This window comes from Pogona vitticeps, chromosome 4 (genome assembly GCF_051106095.1).
Source record: "Pogona vitticeps strain Pit_001003342236 chromosome 4, PviZW2.1, whole genome shotgun sequence".
Taxonomy (NCBI): domain Eukaryota; kingdom Metazoa; phylum Chordata; class Lepidosauria; order Squamata; family Agamidae; genus Pogona; species Pogona vitticeps.
In genome coordinates this window covers 201352624-201370548 of record NC_135786.1, presented here as the reverse complement: position 1 = coordinate 201370548, position 17925 = coordinate 201352624, and the positions used below count along the sequence as shown (strand labels likewise).

General features: G+C 37.5%; 1 protein-coding gene across 2 annotated transcripts in view; it reads right to left on the bottom strand.

Annotated features, from left to right (window-relative positions):
* Positions 1-1570: 1570 nt before the first annotated feature.
* The window catches only part of PREX2 (phosphatidylinositol-3,4,5-trisphosphate dependent Rac exchange factor 2), a 148355-nt gene continuing 132000 nt past the window's right edge, over positions 1571-17925 (bottom strand). The window contains exons 35-40 of one of the 2 annotated variants that reach the window (XM_020812432.3): positions 16924-17038; positions 12892-12958; positions 11924-12114; positions 8290-8392; positions 5733-5800; positions 1571-3892 (exon numbers count right to left, since the gene is read on the bottom strand). In XM_020812432.3, the coding sequence (XP_020668091.3) occupies positions 3847-3892; positions 5733-5800; positions 8290-8392; positions 11924-12114; positions 12892-12958; positions 16924-17038 (590 nt within the window). In that variant the 3' untranslated portion in view covers positions 1571-3846. Of the gene's footprint in view, positions 3893-5732; positions 5801-8289; positions 8393-11923; positions 12115-12891; positions 12959-16923; positions 17039-17925 lie in introns of those variants that run through there. The other variant, XR_012086917.2, reaches the window with a different exon arrangement.

Below are 17925 nucleotides of genomic sequence, written 5' to 3'. Positions count from 1 at the left end.
TTCAAAAAACGAATTATGCAGTCTACATATAAAGGAAGACCAAACTGCTTGCTACATACAGGATAGCAACAGAATCCAGCATGGGAGTTCTACTTGTGAAAGTTGATGTCCAAACACACAGATTAAATAGAAGTATACTTTGATGAGATTCCATATTTCCACACTGATCATTAACATTCACACATCCCTACTGTAAGATACTCATATCTTGAAATACCGTTCATCTGATTTACAGTTGTTATTGTGCAGATATAAAACACATTAGAAATAAACAATGAGAAGACACAAATATGATACAACCTATTCATTATAGCACAGATACCATCTTGCTGCTTTCCTAGTGTAAATATGTATGCAGGATTTTCCTATATGACTGAACTCTTGTGGATTGACTGCAGTCCTGTCTATTCAGCATCAGAATGGCATCTACCAGCAGAATTAATTTCTCCTGCACATCTGCTCTGGGTCATTTAGGTCAGTGATCCCAAATCTTGGGCCTCCAGATGTCCTTGGACTACACCTCCCAGAAGCCTTCACCACCACCTCTGCTGGCCAGGATTTCTCGGAATTGAAGTCGAAGGACATCTGGGGGCCCAAGGTTGGGGACCACTGATTTAGGTGACCTCCCCAGTAGAGGGCTGACCTGTCAAGTTACTATCTTGTCTTCAACAATACCGTAACATGGTTTCTTTTGTTGAGCTATTTATGAGTTTTGTATTAATTATCTGCCAAACTGTTACTGCAGAAACTGCATCAGATGGATTATTTATGCATTATTTTTAATTTTATATGATTTGTTACTCATGTTTTTTGATAAGTTGCCATATTTTTGTTATTACGTTTGAAACATAAATTCAGCTTCATTTCTCTGTAGTAAGTAAGGTAAGTATTGCTTTAATCGTAAAACCTTGATACAGTATAAATATTTGGGAATTTTAATGAACGATCTCTCCTTCTTGGATGCATACCTTGACATGTAGAGGGAGTTTGAATATGTCAGAGAAACCGAAAGCAATGCTGTCAGGATGCTAAACTCCATAACAATTCTGGACTCCTTGCAAGGGTTACCCAGGGCAGAGTGTTCACAGTTGAGGCACCGGACTAAGATGCATCCACCCTCTTCATGCCATACCAGCAGAAGAGAATGGATGGATGGGGTGGAGAAACTTCTGGAGGGCAGCTACTAAGCAGCAGTGGTAGCTGAAGGTGATAGTGATGGCAGTAACACATAAGCTAACTTTCTGCTGTGCAGAAGAAGGGAAAGGTAAACCATTGCTGAAACTTTCTTACCTTGAAAACCCCATAATGAGACAATCCAAAATGAAACAAGAGATAGTTATGGAAGATAAGACCACCCCCCAGGTCAGAAAGCATTCAGCTGCTTGGGAAGAGCAAAGGACAAGTAGGAATAAAGCAAAAGCAAAGCATGCTGCTTACATACCGCCCCATAGTGATTAAAGCACTCTTTTTAAGCACTGTTACTAATGATGCAACTAGATTAAAGCCAAAAGGATATCTAGTGGCTGACTTGCACAGACGTGAAAGGCAAGTCCAATGCTGCACAACTGGAACATGGAGTGTGAGAAGTATGAATCAAAGTAAACTGGAAACTAAAGCAAGAAATGCCATGTTTCAATATTGCTTGGTGTCAAAGTTCCACTAAAGTGGACTGGAATGGGATATATTCAGTCAGACAACTACAAGTATTCTACTTTGGAAATGACAAACATAGAAGAAATGGAGTGATGCTAACACTAAGACAACATGTAGTACATGTAATTAGTGGCTATAATGCAAGGTCTTACCAAATAGACTTCTGGAAAAACCTATCAACATAATCATTATTTAAGTCTATGTTCCAGCTACAGATGCTGAAGAAGATGAAAATGAAAGCTTTTATTTGAACATTCAGGAGGAAATACACCAAAATAAGACATACTTATAATTATAAGTGAGTAGAATGCAAAAGTAGGAAACAAAGCAGAACAAAATGTTGCTGGAAAATTTGTTTAGGGATCAGAAACAAAGCAGGAGAACAACTTATACAGTTCTTAGCAGGCAACAATCTGCTTATCATAAATACATGTTTCAAGCAACCAAACAGATGAATATACACTTGGATATCACCAGATGGCAAATATAGACATCAAATAGACTACATACATAAATGGAAGCAGGATAGAAAAACTTCGTTCTCTCTGCTGAAACAAGATCTGGGCATACTGGTTAATATCTAACATTAAATTAAATACTTCTGATGAATATAAAATTCCACATGTAACAGATTTGCATTAATAAACTCAGTTGACTACAAAACATAAGAACTGTGATTGAATCCAAAGATAATATTGGGGAAGAATGCAAAAAGAGAATTCCTGTATTAAAAAGAAAAGACAACCCTAAATGGACAATAGAAGAAACATTTAACATTGCTAAGGTCAGGTGAGAAGCAAAAGCAAAAAATAAAAATAAAAAAAATGATAGGAGGGTCAGAATCCTGACCACAGCTTTTCAGTGACTAAAAGAACTTTTATAATAGCCAATGCAAAGAAACAGAAAAGAACAATGAAGGAGATCTCTTCCAGAAGATCTAAGGATTCCAAGAGAATTTTATGCCTAGACTGGGAATACTGAAAAACCAACAGAGAAGCACACTATCTGACCAAGAGAAAATAAAGAGAAGGTAGAAACAGTATACTGTATACCTATACAGAAGAGATAAAAGGGTGACCTTTGAAGAAGAATCGTCATTATCATATTAGAACTGCAGAGCTGCAAAGGGACCCATTGAATGAGTAAATCCAGCCCCTGTCAAAGAGGCCCAGTGGGAAATCAAGCATTCAACCTCTGGCCCCACAGGCAGATGCATATACGACTGAGCTAACCAATCCTATGATGAAAAATCTGAATTCTAAAAAGTGAAATAGAAGCTGCTCTGAAAGCACTAGGAAGAAACAAATAATCAAGGGTAGATGGAATACCAATAGAACTATTTCAAGTCACAGACAATGAATCTGTCAAATTCCTAACAAGAATATGCCAACAAATATGGAAAATAAAACAATGATCCTCAGACAGTCAGAAGCAAACTGACAGCACATAACAACCTCAAAATATATTTTCATATAAATGTATGTCAGAACTTCTGAAACACAAAAATATATACACATTTATGTTCTCAGTTACATTTTCTGTATCTCCAGTTTTTATTCCATAAAGCATCCCCTATCCCACAAAGCACACTGACAATGGTTCCAAAAGACCAATGAATAGAAATTTGACTCCTCAGACTCTTGTTGTCACTTCCATTCTCTCATCTCACTATGAAATTACTATATATCTTATGCTGAATGTCACTAGCGTTGCACCAAACACATTTCCCCATATTAGGAATAAAGATTCTGCTCTAAGTAACTGCATCCTCACAAAAATGCCAATTTCAAGTACAGTTCCAATTTAGAAAATTTAAATGTTGGAACAGGGGGTTATACTAAGTCTAATATAACAATGTGAATTTGTTTATTCTTTTATGTCTCTTTGAATCAAGGCATCATCCCTTTCTGAAGGGATCTGAGATCATGCTTTTCTCCCCAATTGGCATTTCATTTTTGTGTTCATCCTCTTATCAGTGGGCAGCTGGGGGACTGGCATTCAAAATGCCCTACATGTAAATTTACAGCAAATTCAAATACTGTAGTATTTTTTCCCCTTCAGAAATAATTGTTCCTCATTAGGTCAGTCATATTTAAAAAGAGAAACTGCTCTATCTGAAGATGCTTGATTGCTGATCAATACTCAAAGCACATTTTATCGAACACTGTTTGATTATTCCTCATATGGGAATCTTCACTCCTCTCCAACAGGAGGCGGTGGCTGACAGAGCTTGTACAACCTACCAAAAAGAAAACAAACAACCGCTTACAACTGAAAACTTTTAAGCATATTGTGATTACTTTTCACTGACTAGAGTCAGAAGGAAGCAAATCAGAATGAAATTGGTGCCAACAGCAGCCTGTGCATTCATTCAGTGAAACATGCATTCTTCATTAAGTGAAACAAAAATTTAGCATGGCACCAACATAAAATGCAGGTAATGTATAACATACTTTCAAAGGCTCATTGTCATGAAACAGGCTTTTTAATGAACATCTCGCCCTCTCTTGAGGAAGATATATCTACCCATTTTAAGGTCTATCAAAAAGGTTCAGAAGTATTAATACCTTTTTGCCTGTGATGACTTTGCTGTACATTTGAACATAATGGTTGAAATTCCATTGCACAAATTTGAGAACTGAACTGCTATACTTAAAAAAGAAATCTTCCTACACAGCATCAGTTGAAATTTAAGCAGGTCAATTTAACATTTCTGTTTCTAACAGCTTAGACACAGGCAGACACAGACATACACGCACACGCACACGCACACACCAATCATGTACCATGAAGTCAATTCTGACTTATAGCAACCATTTTCAGGATATTCTAGTTAGAGAATATTCAGAAATGGTTTACAATTCCGTTTTTCTGGGGGCATTCTGAGACTATTCTGCTTGCCCAAGGTCATACAGGCTGCCTCTCTAGGGAGGGAGGGAGGGAGGGAGGGAGGGAAAACTATGGATTTTCAGTTGATGAGTTAGGATGGACAGACACCTCATTAAGGTGCTTCACAAATGATATGAATTCCAGTTCCTATTTTCACCAGGAATACTTGCATCATTCCCAGCATTTATAACACAAGGGAAGGGAACTGATGCTTTGTTTATCATCGTTACATTTGAAATGTATGCAATCCATCACTTAATGAAAAAAAATTCTCATATTCCTGGACCAACCATATTTTGACTTCTAAATGAGTTCTTTTAAAAGTAAGCAAAGCAACTGTGCATACCTTATTGAGAACCAATATTGATGGAGCACTCTTGTATTTCATTAGAATTAAATGAGCCACTATTACATAGCACATTGGGCCTAGAAATCAGTGGTGTCGAACTGTGGCCCTCCAGATGTTCTTGGACTTCAACTCCCAGAAGCCTTCACCACCACCTCTGCTGGCCAGGATTTCTGGGAGCTGAAGGCCAAGAACATCTGGAGGGCCACAGTTCGACACCACTGGCCTAGATGATAAAAGGGAGGAACCTAAAATACCATCTCCTGTTCCAAAAAAGAGAGAAAGAGAGAAGGTGTTTGGGGTACGCTGGATAGTGGAGGAGATGGGCAAGAGTAAGCTGGGCATTTATCCCTAGTTCAGAGGTTGATCCAAGCCAGATACATATTTCAATGTTTCTAACTTCTCATTGGAGATGAGATTTAATATTTCTGTGAAATCTGGTTTTGAATTTGGCTTTGAAGAACTTTGTCAGCCTCTCTGCTTAAAATACACTTAACGGTAGCAGCATCCTGTCTGTATGTAGGATGTAACTGGATAATTGGAGTCCTTATTTTAGTTGTAGCCCTAGTCTACTCTGTACTGGGTCTTTAATTTGCAGAGATCTGCAAAGACTAGGCACTCAGTGATAAATCAGTCTTTGTAGAGCAGGTCACCAAAAATATCACCAAAAAACAAATTTCTGTCTGTGTATTTTCCAAATGGCAAATCAAATAACAGAAGGTTTTCAAAAGCTCTGCACTTCAGTAATAACTAAAATTGCAGTTTGAATCTGGGCGAAGAATCTGACAAAAACTGAAGAAATGATGGTCCTGGTCACACTCAATCAACTATAATGTTCAGTTACCTTGGAGCAGTTGGCGGTGTTCGGTCCCTTACTCCTAAATTCTTTGCCGTGTTTTGTACTCTTGCTCCCTGCAAGACAGAAGAATGATTGGGCTTTGCACATAGCTGATCTTTTTTAAAGGAACTCTATCACGTCAATTCCAGGCCTAGGTCAACACATCTAGAAAGAAATTGCCGGAGAGACAATACCAAAGAGCGATAAAGAAGCAATAGGGGAAAACAGAGATAGCACATTGATCACCACTGTTTTTCAAATGACTCTAACTGTATTAGGGACAATAGTACTTAAATAATGCTTATTTGGGGAAAGGGCAATAAAATAAGATAGTACATCCACATAGGTAAGGTATAGTTGCAAAATAGGGGTTTATTTTTTATTTGACATAGTGAGCGTTCAGGCTTATTTGATCTAGGACCCATTTGTTAATCTTTCTGGTGATCCAGCAAAACTTATTATTTTCTTGTTGTATACTGCCTTGTGAGGATACTTTGTCCTGAAATGTGAAAATCCATTAAGAAACTAACTAAATAAAATGTTTTTAAAAATCAATTGAATTCAAAAGTCTACTGGCTACTGGTACAGTTTTTAGGAAGTATGTTTTAATTATGTTTATTGCAAGCTAGTTGGGGTATTGTTAAAAGTGACAAACAGACTGGAATAAATATTTTTAGATCTAAATCTAACCATTGCAATTCAAGCAGGTCATTGAGTCAATAATATTGATATAACTGTTGACTAAATGATTTGTGTTCATTCTCTAGATATTTGTGTTTTTAAAGTCTTAGTGCTATTCGCTTGCTACCAGTGCATCTCTAGATGGGAATAACAGCTGGACTTGTTTGTGTATTCTGTGCCATAAAGTCAGAACCGACATATAGCAACCCTAATAGGGCTTTCAAGAAAGGGACGTGTTGGTGCTGTGGGCTAAACTGCAGAAGCCTGTGCTGCAGGGTCAGAAGACCAAGCAGTCGTAAGTTCGAATCCACGCGACGGAGTGAGCGCCCATCACTTGTCTCAGCTCCCGCCAACCTAGCGGTTCAAAAGCATGCAAATGCAAGTAGATAAATAGGGACCACCTCGGTGGGAAGGTAACAGCATTCCGTGTCTAAGTTGCACTGGCCATATGACCACAGAAGATTGTCTTCGGACAAACGCTGGCTCTATGGCTTGGAAACGGGGATGAGCACCGCCCCCTAGAGTCGAACACAACTGGACAAAAATTGTCAAGGGGAACCTTTACCTTTACCTAATAGGGCTTTCAAGGTAAGTGAGATATTTAAGGAGTCGTTTTACTAGTTCCACTCCCCTGGTGAATTTCCATGGCTGACTGGGGATTCGAACCCTGTTCTCCAGAGTCCTAGTCTATCATTCCATCCACTGCACCACACTGGGGATCAACTTGATTTAGCCGATTAATAATAATAACTATCACTGCATTTTTCAAGTTCAAGGAATTGTTAAAAACATGCCATTTTCTTGTTTTAAGAAACTGACACATTCAAAATGTTTACCTATGGCATCTGGAAAAGCACAGGGAAGAGGGCAGCTGAGAACAGAAGGGAACGTTTAAGGTAGACCTCCATTTTTGCTTCGGGGTTTATGTTTTTCCTGTGAATACTCATGAAGCTTGAACTGCCCCAAGCATGTATTAATTTTTTTATTGTTGCATACTATCCTGTATTTAAAATGTTAAAACATGAATTTCTGAGTATCATATAACCTTGACGGAGTTGATATTTTCTATGGTGCAGGATTCAGACCCCAAAGTGTAGAAAACAGACAGTGGAATAAATGGAAACACACCCCTATAAATCTACAGTGGAATTAATGAAAAGAGAAAACAGAGTCCCCATGCTGCAATTTTCATTTGAAATTTTTTTTTCAGGTAATAGATTTTGTTTAAAGCAAATAACACAGCTTTCTATGCAGAAACTCATTATTATAGTGCATAATTTGCTTAATAAAAGGAGGAAAATCTTAACAAAAAGAAAGAATATTTAATCAATATATTTTAATAGTTTTGATGCATTGGTTTTCTTTTTATGGACTAATATTTTTAAAACATAAAGCTGCAAGTCCATAAAAACAGAGAATTTTATGAACGGAATATTCCTATTGTGTGTAAATAACAGTTGCATTGATTCATATACTTCAAATATTTGTATGCTGATTCTTAATTAACTCCAATAGTTTTAGGATGTTAATATACTACTAATATACAAGCCAATATATCCCATCATTAACCAAAAAGAAAAAAGAAATTAAGTAGTTGTTAGAATTCATTCAATGCTATGTATATCCCCCCCCCTTTTCTCAAGAGTAAGAAAACATTGGTTTTGGTATCCTGCTGTGAATTTAAAAAAACACAACTCCAGTCCAGCTTTTCAGGCATGAAATGTACACAGAACCATCACACTTAAAAATACTTCTCCATTCACTTCAGGGAGTGTCTATGCCATTAAAGCTAAGCAAGAAACTGGTGTGCATCTGGAGTAGCTGTAGCTGTCGATCAGAATGCTAGCCCTACACAAACACCCATCTACACCACATTGCTTACTTGTTTGCGCATCACATCTGTAGCTTGCAGGATGTAGCGAGGAGGTAAGCCATGACTACGAGCGAGAATTAAAGCCTGCTCCAGAGTGACACTCAGAGTGCAACTGCAATACAAAATCGGACAAATCTAAGACCTAATTTATTTTATCAACTACAACACTGATGATGTTCTAAGTCCAGTGTTCTTATCTGCTCATACTTTGCATGTTTACCCTGAAGTGAAACCACAGCTTGAATTCTATTGTAATAGAATTCTATTCTGTTGCTGGAGGGTAACATTTTGTGCTTTCCCTTCTTTTAGGATTATGTTAATTTTAACAACTGATGGTAAATCTAAGGGATCGATTTGCATAGATTATAGCAAACATGTTCTGTACAGAAAGCTTTGTGAATGTTAAAGCAGAGTTTAATTTTCTTTCTGGTGTCATCTTGTTCTGATGATATACTTGTGCTACACATGTCTGTCTAGAACAGATAGAAGATTTGTCACTTTAATGTAAAAGTGGAAAATACATTTCAATAAAAATCAAAAGTGGATATAACTGCTATCTATTCAAAAGTTCAACTATCAGCATGGACACTGGAATGAAAATACAGTAAAAATCTTTGAATAGTGCTATTAAGTACAGCTCACTTTGAATCACAATGAAAGAATTAATTTTAAAGAGAGGTGAATACACGAAACATTGTGTAGTTATATCTACCATCTGTACTGAAGTTTACTATGGCTGGAACATTAATTTATATTTAATGAAAATGAAAACTTGATTATTTTTCTGACAATTCATAATTTCCCATAGACCTCTAACACTACCACACTCACAGGCTTTTCTATCTGAAGAGTATCTTTGAACTCTACCATAGACTACTTGAGTTCCTCTAACATTTCCCTTTTAATTCTTAATACTGCTAATTGCCATGTTACCGTCAAATACTTTGTTCAGCTTTTTGGCTCAGGTACTGTTATAATAACCATTACATGCCATCAAGTCATTTCTAACTTACAGTGACCCTTCACAGGGTTTTTTGGGAACAGAATACTTAGAAGTGCTTTACCATTCCCTTCTGGGAGCACCCCAGAATTGTGCATCTTGTCCAGGATCACACAGGCCAGCTCTACTCCGAGTAGAAACAGTATAAAATCAAACGCACAACCCTGACTTCCACACTCAGATACCTAACTTACTGAGATATCCAGTTACAAAACTGATGACAATATTTCCACACAGTCTGGCACAATGTACCCACATAGGCTGACTATAATATTTCCATATCTCTCATAATACTGTTCACTAAAAGCAAAACAGAATGTTTTATTATAAAACTGGTATCAATTTGGAAAAAAAAACATGGAATATTTACTCTTCAGTATTTGGTGAGCTGAACTTTCATAACTTTTGAAGGTATTTTAAAATACATTTTTTAAAAGAAGAAATTGCAAAATAGGAAAAACATTATTAATTGTGTGTTGTAAAGTGATATTTTGTGGGACAGGAACTGCTATTTAAAAAATACATTGTTACTGGGGATGCCAATAATTTACTAATAATTTTTCAGCTCCGTTTATTTCGGTTGTGAGAAGTGAAGTCCATACGGAACTCTCATACTAAAATCAATGAAACTTCAAGTAATTAACTTCAACAGGTCATACCACAAGGATATTTCAACAGCTCATAATCAATTCATTAACTGCTGTGAGACTGCCTGTATTATTCTAAAAATAAGACCCTTTAATATTAAATTTGGGCTTTAATTTCTCATTTATAATAAACATCCTACCAGCCTATCCATCTGCCATTTAGTCATTCTGTTCTCTTGGTTGGATTTTACTCATTAGTGACCTTTAAATAAATTAGTTCTTCATTCATGAGACAGTCAACACCACTCAAAGTTTCACATAAAATGCAAAAAGGTTGAGTTTCTATTCTTAAAACTGCCAGGAATATTCATTTAGGAGTCTTCCTCTTCAGTTCTTCATCAGTGCCATTCAACAAGATGTATATAATTATGTCAGTCCAGTAGGAGGCAAATGAATGACAAAAAAAGATTGCCTCTAAGAATGACATCCTCCTAGGAACACTATATGTCAGATTAGTCGTTCAAAAGCAATACCTACCCTGCATTAACCATTAATACTTGAACAAATATAACCTCAAAAAATAACTGAGAAAATCAGATGTGCAAAAAGAAGCAAAACAATTATTGTAGTAGATATACTCTCCCATTTCTTCAGATAACCCCTCCAGTATCTCTTGAGCAAAAAGATAGAAAGCAAGTTAGGTTTTCAAAGAAAAAACTGAAAAAGACACATGACCTATGAGGTAACAAAACATCTTTATTTCCTTATGACTAGAACTGAATTCATAAGGCACTTGCATGTGTTTTGTTTTTTTTAAGCAATCTCATGGAAGGAGCTCTGCAAGTCTACTCTGCTTTTAGCTTGATTTCTAAACAGTCTTGTATTCTTTCTTATATATAATAAAACCTGTTTTTTCTTATCAGTCTGCTTTTTCCCAGTGCCTTTGCCTGGGATGTATTTCATATTTCAAAATCTCATTTATTTAATTCTCACCAGTGAAAATGAAACATTTTTTAAAAAAATTCTCCTTGCTGATTAAGTTGCACTAGAGTAGGCCCACTGAATCAATGGGGATCTGATGAGTCAAGTCTTCTGTAAGTTCCACTATTCAGTGGGATTACTCTGCTTGAGACTGATTTTAATGTAACAATGCAATAAATCTTAAAAGTATTGCATCAGATTGTAGAAAAATACTGAAAATAGAATTTGTTAGAGCAACTCCTGCAAAATTTCTCTTAACAGAGAAACATCAAAAGCTTTCTCCCGGTGGCTCAGTTCAGCACACTTTTAAAACAAGAAAGGTTGTTTTGTTTTGTTTTGCTTGGCTTTTACTTGCACTATTTGTATAATTAAGATATTTTATTGAACATGGTTCAGTCAATCAAGAAATCTAAAATCTTTTTCCTTGAACCTAACAATGACCATGACAATGAGAGGACAATAATAGCAATTAGAATAACAGGAAATTGAACAAGTGAATGAGATTCTTAAAACAGCAATTTTATACTGACTTCCCTGATAGCAATATAACTTTATTTCTGAAGGCACATTTATGGCAGTGACCAAGCCAGAATAATAGGATTTCAAAATGTTGAATGCTGGATTATAGTCTCCTGTGTTGTTCTTTCCTTAGATTGTTACACATCTACAAATGTCTTGCCTAAGGCTATTCAGTGAGATAATGGCTAAGATTTGGAATCTGTGTACAGATTCAAAACTAAACAAACATATCTGAGGATCTCGTAATTCTTGAAACTATTTAGTTAGTTAGTTTAATTTAGTTATATGCCACCTTTCTCCCAGTGTAGGGACCCAAGATGACTCATGATTAGAGATGAGCACAAACTGCCAGTTCAGTGTTTCATGTCAGTTCCAGCAACAGTGAAACAAGTGTTCGTAATCAAATAAACAGCATAACAAAACACAATTAAAACAGAATGACACACACTGTTAAAACATTTAACAGATACCAATGTTTAAAATGACCATTTAAAACCACTTTAAAACATGCAGACCTGCAGGGATTGCAGTTTTTTAAAAAATTTAAGTCTCATACCGGTGTACTCCACTATTGCACATGATGATATGGCAAGCTCCAAGTCGGCTACAAAGTTCTGAAGACACTGACAGCAGTCCAACTCCAGAGGCACTGCAAGCTGTGTAAGCACAGGCTGCTGTGCGCTTAGACCTTATGAAAGATGCCATCAGCCGATAAAGTTCATCCAAAGAATTGATAGGCCGCATCAGCTGCAAGGAAGTGACAAACTTGCTGATATCAGAACTGCTTCTCTTTGTGGCAGTGAATACAATGAAGTATGAGTTCAAGGGATACCAAACTACAATTATTTTTAAAATAAATTCAGAGTACAGATTGTCTTCAGACTACTTTTCTGTCTTTATGTTTAGGACTATGGCATAAAGTAGCAGTCACACAGCTGGTTTGGATCCTAAGCAACTGTATAACAAAAGAATAAAGCTGTCATCTTTGGGATGGCCATTAATTGAATAATTAAAGAGAATTAACAGAAGAATATTTCTGAACAGGAAGATTAGATACTTAGTGAGCTGAGGAACATGAATTAATAAGCTAAGATCCTAAAGCTATATTGTAAATTTTCCCCCCAGTGATCACACAACAGACTGGGAAATGCACTACAGCCCAATCTCAATCCATTCCCAAGGGCTTCAACTTTTTTGCAGCCAATTCCTTAGTAGATGGAAGGATGGCTTTAAGAGAGATCACTCCCATTGAAGTGACTCTTCCTGGTGCAATTAGGCATATGTCTTTGCAGCCATCTGATTGCATCCTTTGTGCACCCTATAAATTTAGACCATTTCAGTGCCAGGTATACGTATTTAGTTCTGCGGTCCCAAAGTTACAGATTATTATTTCATATGATTAATTCAACCCTGTAAAGTACTGTGTCCACAATATTTTCTTGTAGACAGCATGCACTGGAATATTGCTCTAAGACAGAGTCATCTGCAGATGCTGAAATCACACACAAAAACATTGCAGTTTACCTTATCTATATAAGCAGCTTTTGATGTTGAATTAGGTGGAAGATTTGACTTGTCCAGGTAAAATGCCCTAGGGAAAAAAGTATCCAAAGTATGTCAACCGTTAAAGAGATTCTATAATCACTGAATAATAGAGTTGGAAGGGGCCTATAACACAACCAAGTCCAACTATCTGCTAATGCAGGAAGGCAAGTCAAAATATACCTGACAGATGGTTGTCTTACTTTTCTCTTGAATGCCTCCAGCATTCGAGCACCCACTACCTCTTGAGATACTTGGTTCCACTGTTGTACTGCTCTAACAGTTCAGACATTTTTCCTGTTATTCAACCAGAATCTAGCTTCCTCTAACTTTATCCCATTATTACATGTCCTGTACTCTGGGATGATAGAGAACAGACCCTGTCCCTCCTCTGGATAACAAGTTTTCAAGTTTTGGAAAAGTACTTGGCTTCTAGTCCCCTGATCATCCTTACTGCCCTCCTCTGAATGAGTTCCAGTTTGTCAGCATTCTTCTTCAAGTGTGGTGTCCAGAACTTGATACAGTAGTCTAGACTCTAGATGAGGCCTAAAGAATGTCAGATAGAGGGGAATTGGTACTTCATGGGACTTGGAGACGATATTTCTGTTCATACAGCTTAATATAGCATCTGGGTTTGTTTTTTTCCAGCCACATTGCACTGTTGGCTCATATCCAACTTGTGATCTATAACAATTCCAAGATCCTTCTCATTTGTAGTATTGGTGAGCCAAGTATTTTGCATCTTGTAACTGAGCATTTGTTTCTTTCCCCCTAGGTGTAGAACTTTGTATATATCCTGGTTACATTTTATTCTGCTGTTTTCAGCCTAGTGCTCAAGCCTATCAAGATCTTTTTGAATTTTGTTTGTGTCTGCCAGGATATAAGCTATTCCACCCAATTTTATGTCATCTGCAAATTCGATAAGCATTACTTGCATCCTTCTATTCAAGTCATTAATAAAAATGTTGAAGAACATTGAGCCCAGAACTGAGCCTTGTGATACCCTACTTGTTACTTCCTCCTAGAGTGGGAAGGAGCCATTGATGAGTCATCTGAGTACGATTCTGTAACCAACTGTTTATCGACCTAACAGTTGTTCTATCCAGCCCACACCTAATTAGCTTGCTAATATACATTTAAGATTAGGAACTTCAGTCCTAATTTTCTTTAAGGAAAAACATTAAGGATGCACAGATAACAGTATGTCAAAATATGTGAAATAAGTGCACCACCTAATGCTAGGGTGGGCAAACTCCAGGGAACTAGGGGTCACTTTTGAGCCTTTGAGCACCAGGACCCTCAAGGGGTTGCACCCACTGCAAAAACAAAAAACAAAGGAAGTGCCCAAATGTTTTGATCCAAACGATTGCAATATTTTTCTATGCATTTTTGTCAGGTAACTATCATTTCAAGCATCTGACAAAGCAGGTTCTAAACCAAAGAATGGGGTTCAAATCTGGCCCATCACAACAGCCCATGTGGCCTTAGGCATCCTCCTCCCACCATGCACCTCAGAAAAGAAGGAGAGTGCTGAAGTGAACTCTGGCTACCACTTCCATTATATTAATTCCTCTCCCACATCCCATCTTGCACCGTAATTGGAGGGTGGAAGAATGACAAAGTTGGCTTCAGATTCAACTTCATCCTCAAGAGTATTTCTTCAGGCTCTGTGATTAAATCCATTTTGCTCCTCTATCAGTTTCCTTAATTGGGAAACGCACAGAAAGAGTAAGGACAGCTCAGGACTCAGTTGTCACCTCAAAAAGGCCATTACTACAGGCATCTACACCTTCTGGGATGAAAATTCATGGCCTTTCTCTATGTAGAAAGAGGCACAGAACTGCATAACTTTCCCCTTCTTTCTAAACCTGTTCACCTCTAAGGAGCTTTAAGTGTTGATTTTAAGTTAAATGTAATATATAGGAGTATACACATAAATGCAGTACAGTCGTGCCTCACACAGCAATTGCTCCATATAGCGATGAAATCGGTTTGCGATGGAGTTTTTGCCATTGCAAGAACAATCGCTTTGTGATGGCCCCTATGGGGAAATTTCGCTTTGCGATGATCGCAGGGAAGCGATCATCGCAAAGCCCCCATTTTCGGCCAGCTGATCGTCGGTTCCAAAATGGCCGCTGGGTAACAAAATGGCCGCCCGCTGTTTTGCCTCGCTTTAGAGGCACTAAAAATGGCCACCACAATGGAGGATTTTCGCATGTTAGTTTTTAAGCCCATAGGAACGCATTAAACACGTTTTAATGCATTTTTATGGGCTTTTTAAAATCGCTTAGCGATGAAATCGCTTAGCAGCGATTTTTGCTGCACCAATTAACATCGCTAAGTGAGGCACCACTGTATAAGAGCTGATGTAGTTGGGAAACTGTAGCATTTTTGTGAAGACCTCACATTGGTGGAAATGTACACCTCAGCACATCATCTGCAATATTACCGATATGGTTTCCTCAAAGTGTGTTCCTCCTACTGTGAGCCCATTAGTTCTCTCCAATTGTGGGCAGCATGTGAGCATTCCCCGCATAGTCTCTGAATAGCTGTCACTGGTTGCTAGTGACAGTGGGAGCACATGTGCCATCTTCCCACTTTAATGGCATTTTTAGTTTTAACCTCCCTTTGGGACAAGCACACAATGGGTACAGGAGATATTGAGCCAGTACAGTACAGCAATAATGCATTTCCCATTCCAGCATAATGCTAGAATAAAATTATTCTGCCCAAACACCAATGTGATTTTCAGAATGTAATTTATCTAGAAACTAAGTACTTTCTCTAATAATTAGCTAACACTTCCAGAGAATATGGAAACATGACACTTGCATAGCTTTTCATGAAATTATCCTTGGTATTTCTGAGAACATGGCAAATTGAAGACAGCATACAAATTCCCAAAGCACTTCACTTTATTACTAAATGCTTGTTTAGGACCCTAATAAAATTTGATGAATAAAGCTAATGGAAAACTTGGCCCAATGCCTGAAATAAAGCAATATTTTCTAATCAAAGTGACAAGCGTGAAATATTAACACCTTTTCCATGTGCTTTAGAATTTTAAAAATGCAATAGATTTTATTTTATTTTATAAAACTGAAAGCTACCATTTTATCCCCTTTAACTTGAATCTAATTAATTATACTATGCAAGGACCAAATAAGTTCTAGTTCTTGCTTACTAGGTTTTCTATGTACAAAGTGCTCAAAAAAGTGATTTACTAGTCCCTACTTCTTGTGATGCTCTGGCAGCATGCAACTTGCCCGAGGCTGCAGAGGCAGCAGTGATATAACCCCATCAGCCACATACACTCTAGGTTATCTCAACTGGCTCACCTCCCTGAAGACAATGGAGATTCAAATTTCCAGAGCCAGGATCTCCAACTCACTGAAGTATACCAGAAAAACAAGTCCTCTTGCAATTACAGTGGAAGACATATATTTTTACAAGTGTACTAAAGAATTTTTTCAATTCTGTGTGAGTGCCAAATTCTTAAATAAACTATTATAAATGTTTTTTAAGGAATCTACTACCAAGCAAAGCAAACTAATCAGAGAAGTCTTACAAGGCCCTGGAAGTGGCACAGATTATTTCGTATCCTGTACTGGTTATCATAGATAGTGGTGGTGCTACTGCTTCTGTGTGCATGCTTGTTATATACTGACTGACCCAGTGGCATTTATTTATTCAATGCTATCAATGTGAGTGATGCTTTATAGAGTACCACAGGACCAATCACTTCTCCATATTGTTTACTACCTAATATTCAGCACAGGGAAACCAACACAGAACAAGGACGAATCAACTGACTTATGTTTGTATATGCATATTTAACTAATTCACTGAGCAGCAACTAGTAGATTCATAGTAGATTCACAGTGATTCATATTTTGGTATTAATATTAGAATACTAACAAACATCCACCACAATATTCAACTATATATTATTTTAGGATCATGAATCAAATTTTTGCACTGGGATAGAATGGATTTTGATTGTCAGTTATTTACCTGAGTTTCTGGTTATACTGTTTTACTTTTTCCAGTGAAGCTGCATTAATTTGGGCTTGAAATTCTTCTACTGATACACTGTCCCTGTAATAATAGCCTTCCATGCTTTCTAGGGCTGCAAAAGAATGGAAAAGAGAAAGCCATATAAAGCATTCAACAATAGTACTTCCCACTCACCTCATTCAAATATATCTCACATATTTTACTCTAAATATACATAACCTAGGTTTATACATGGTATGGTTATGAAATTAAATCATTGCTGTAAACTGATTCTAAGAAAATATTTTCTGAATATTGCAGGCTATTACATTGTCCTTTTTTTTCACATTTTAAATGACACATTAAGGAAGCATACTCTTTATTTGCTCTGTTTGCTGGCAGGGTTCTATGACAACTTTTCAGGATACAAAGCATGGGCTCATCTACACATGCTCTTTTGAAGTGAGCTGGTGTGGGCTAAATAGGGTTACTTGGGGTTGGGTTAGGCTTAGGGTTAGGGTTATGCTATTTGGTGCAGTCCTCACATCCAAGTGGCATATTGGAGCCTCAAGCAATCCTATTTGATCTGGCTCCTTCTGATATCCTGAAGTGGCTTAATAACTGAGCCACTTCAGGATATCAGCCAACTGAACACTTCCTCTGCTCCTTGGAGGAGAGGAATTGTTTTTCCCAGTAAAGATAAAAGTTCCGCCTTGACATTTAGCCCAGTCGTGTCCAACTCTAGGGGGCAGTGCTCATTCCCGTTTCCAAGCCGTAGAGCCAGCGTTTGTCCGTAGACAGTTTCCGTGGTCACGTGGCCAGCATGACTAGACACGGAACGCCATTACCTTCCCACCATGGTGGTGCCTATTTATCTACTTGCATTTGCATGCTTTTGAACTGCTAGGTTGGCAGGAACTGGGAAAAGCAACGGGAGCTCACTCCCTCACATGGATTCGATCTTACGACTGCTGGTCTTCCAACCTTGCAGCACAGAGGCTTCTGCAGTTTAACCCGCAG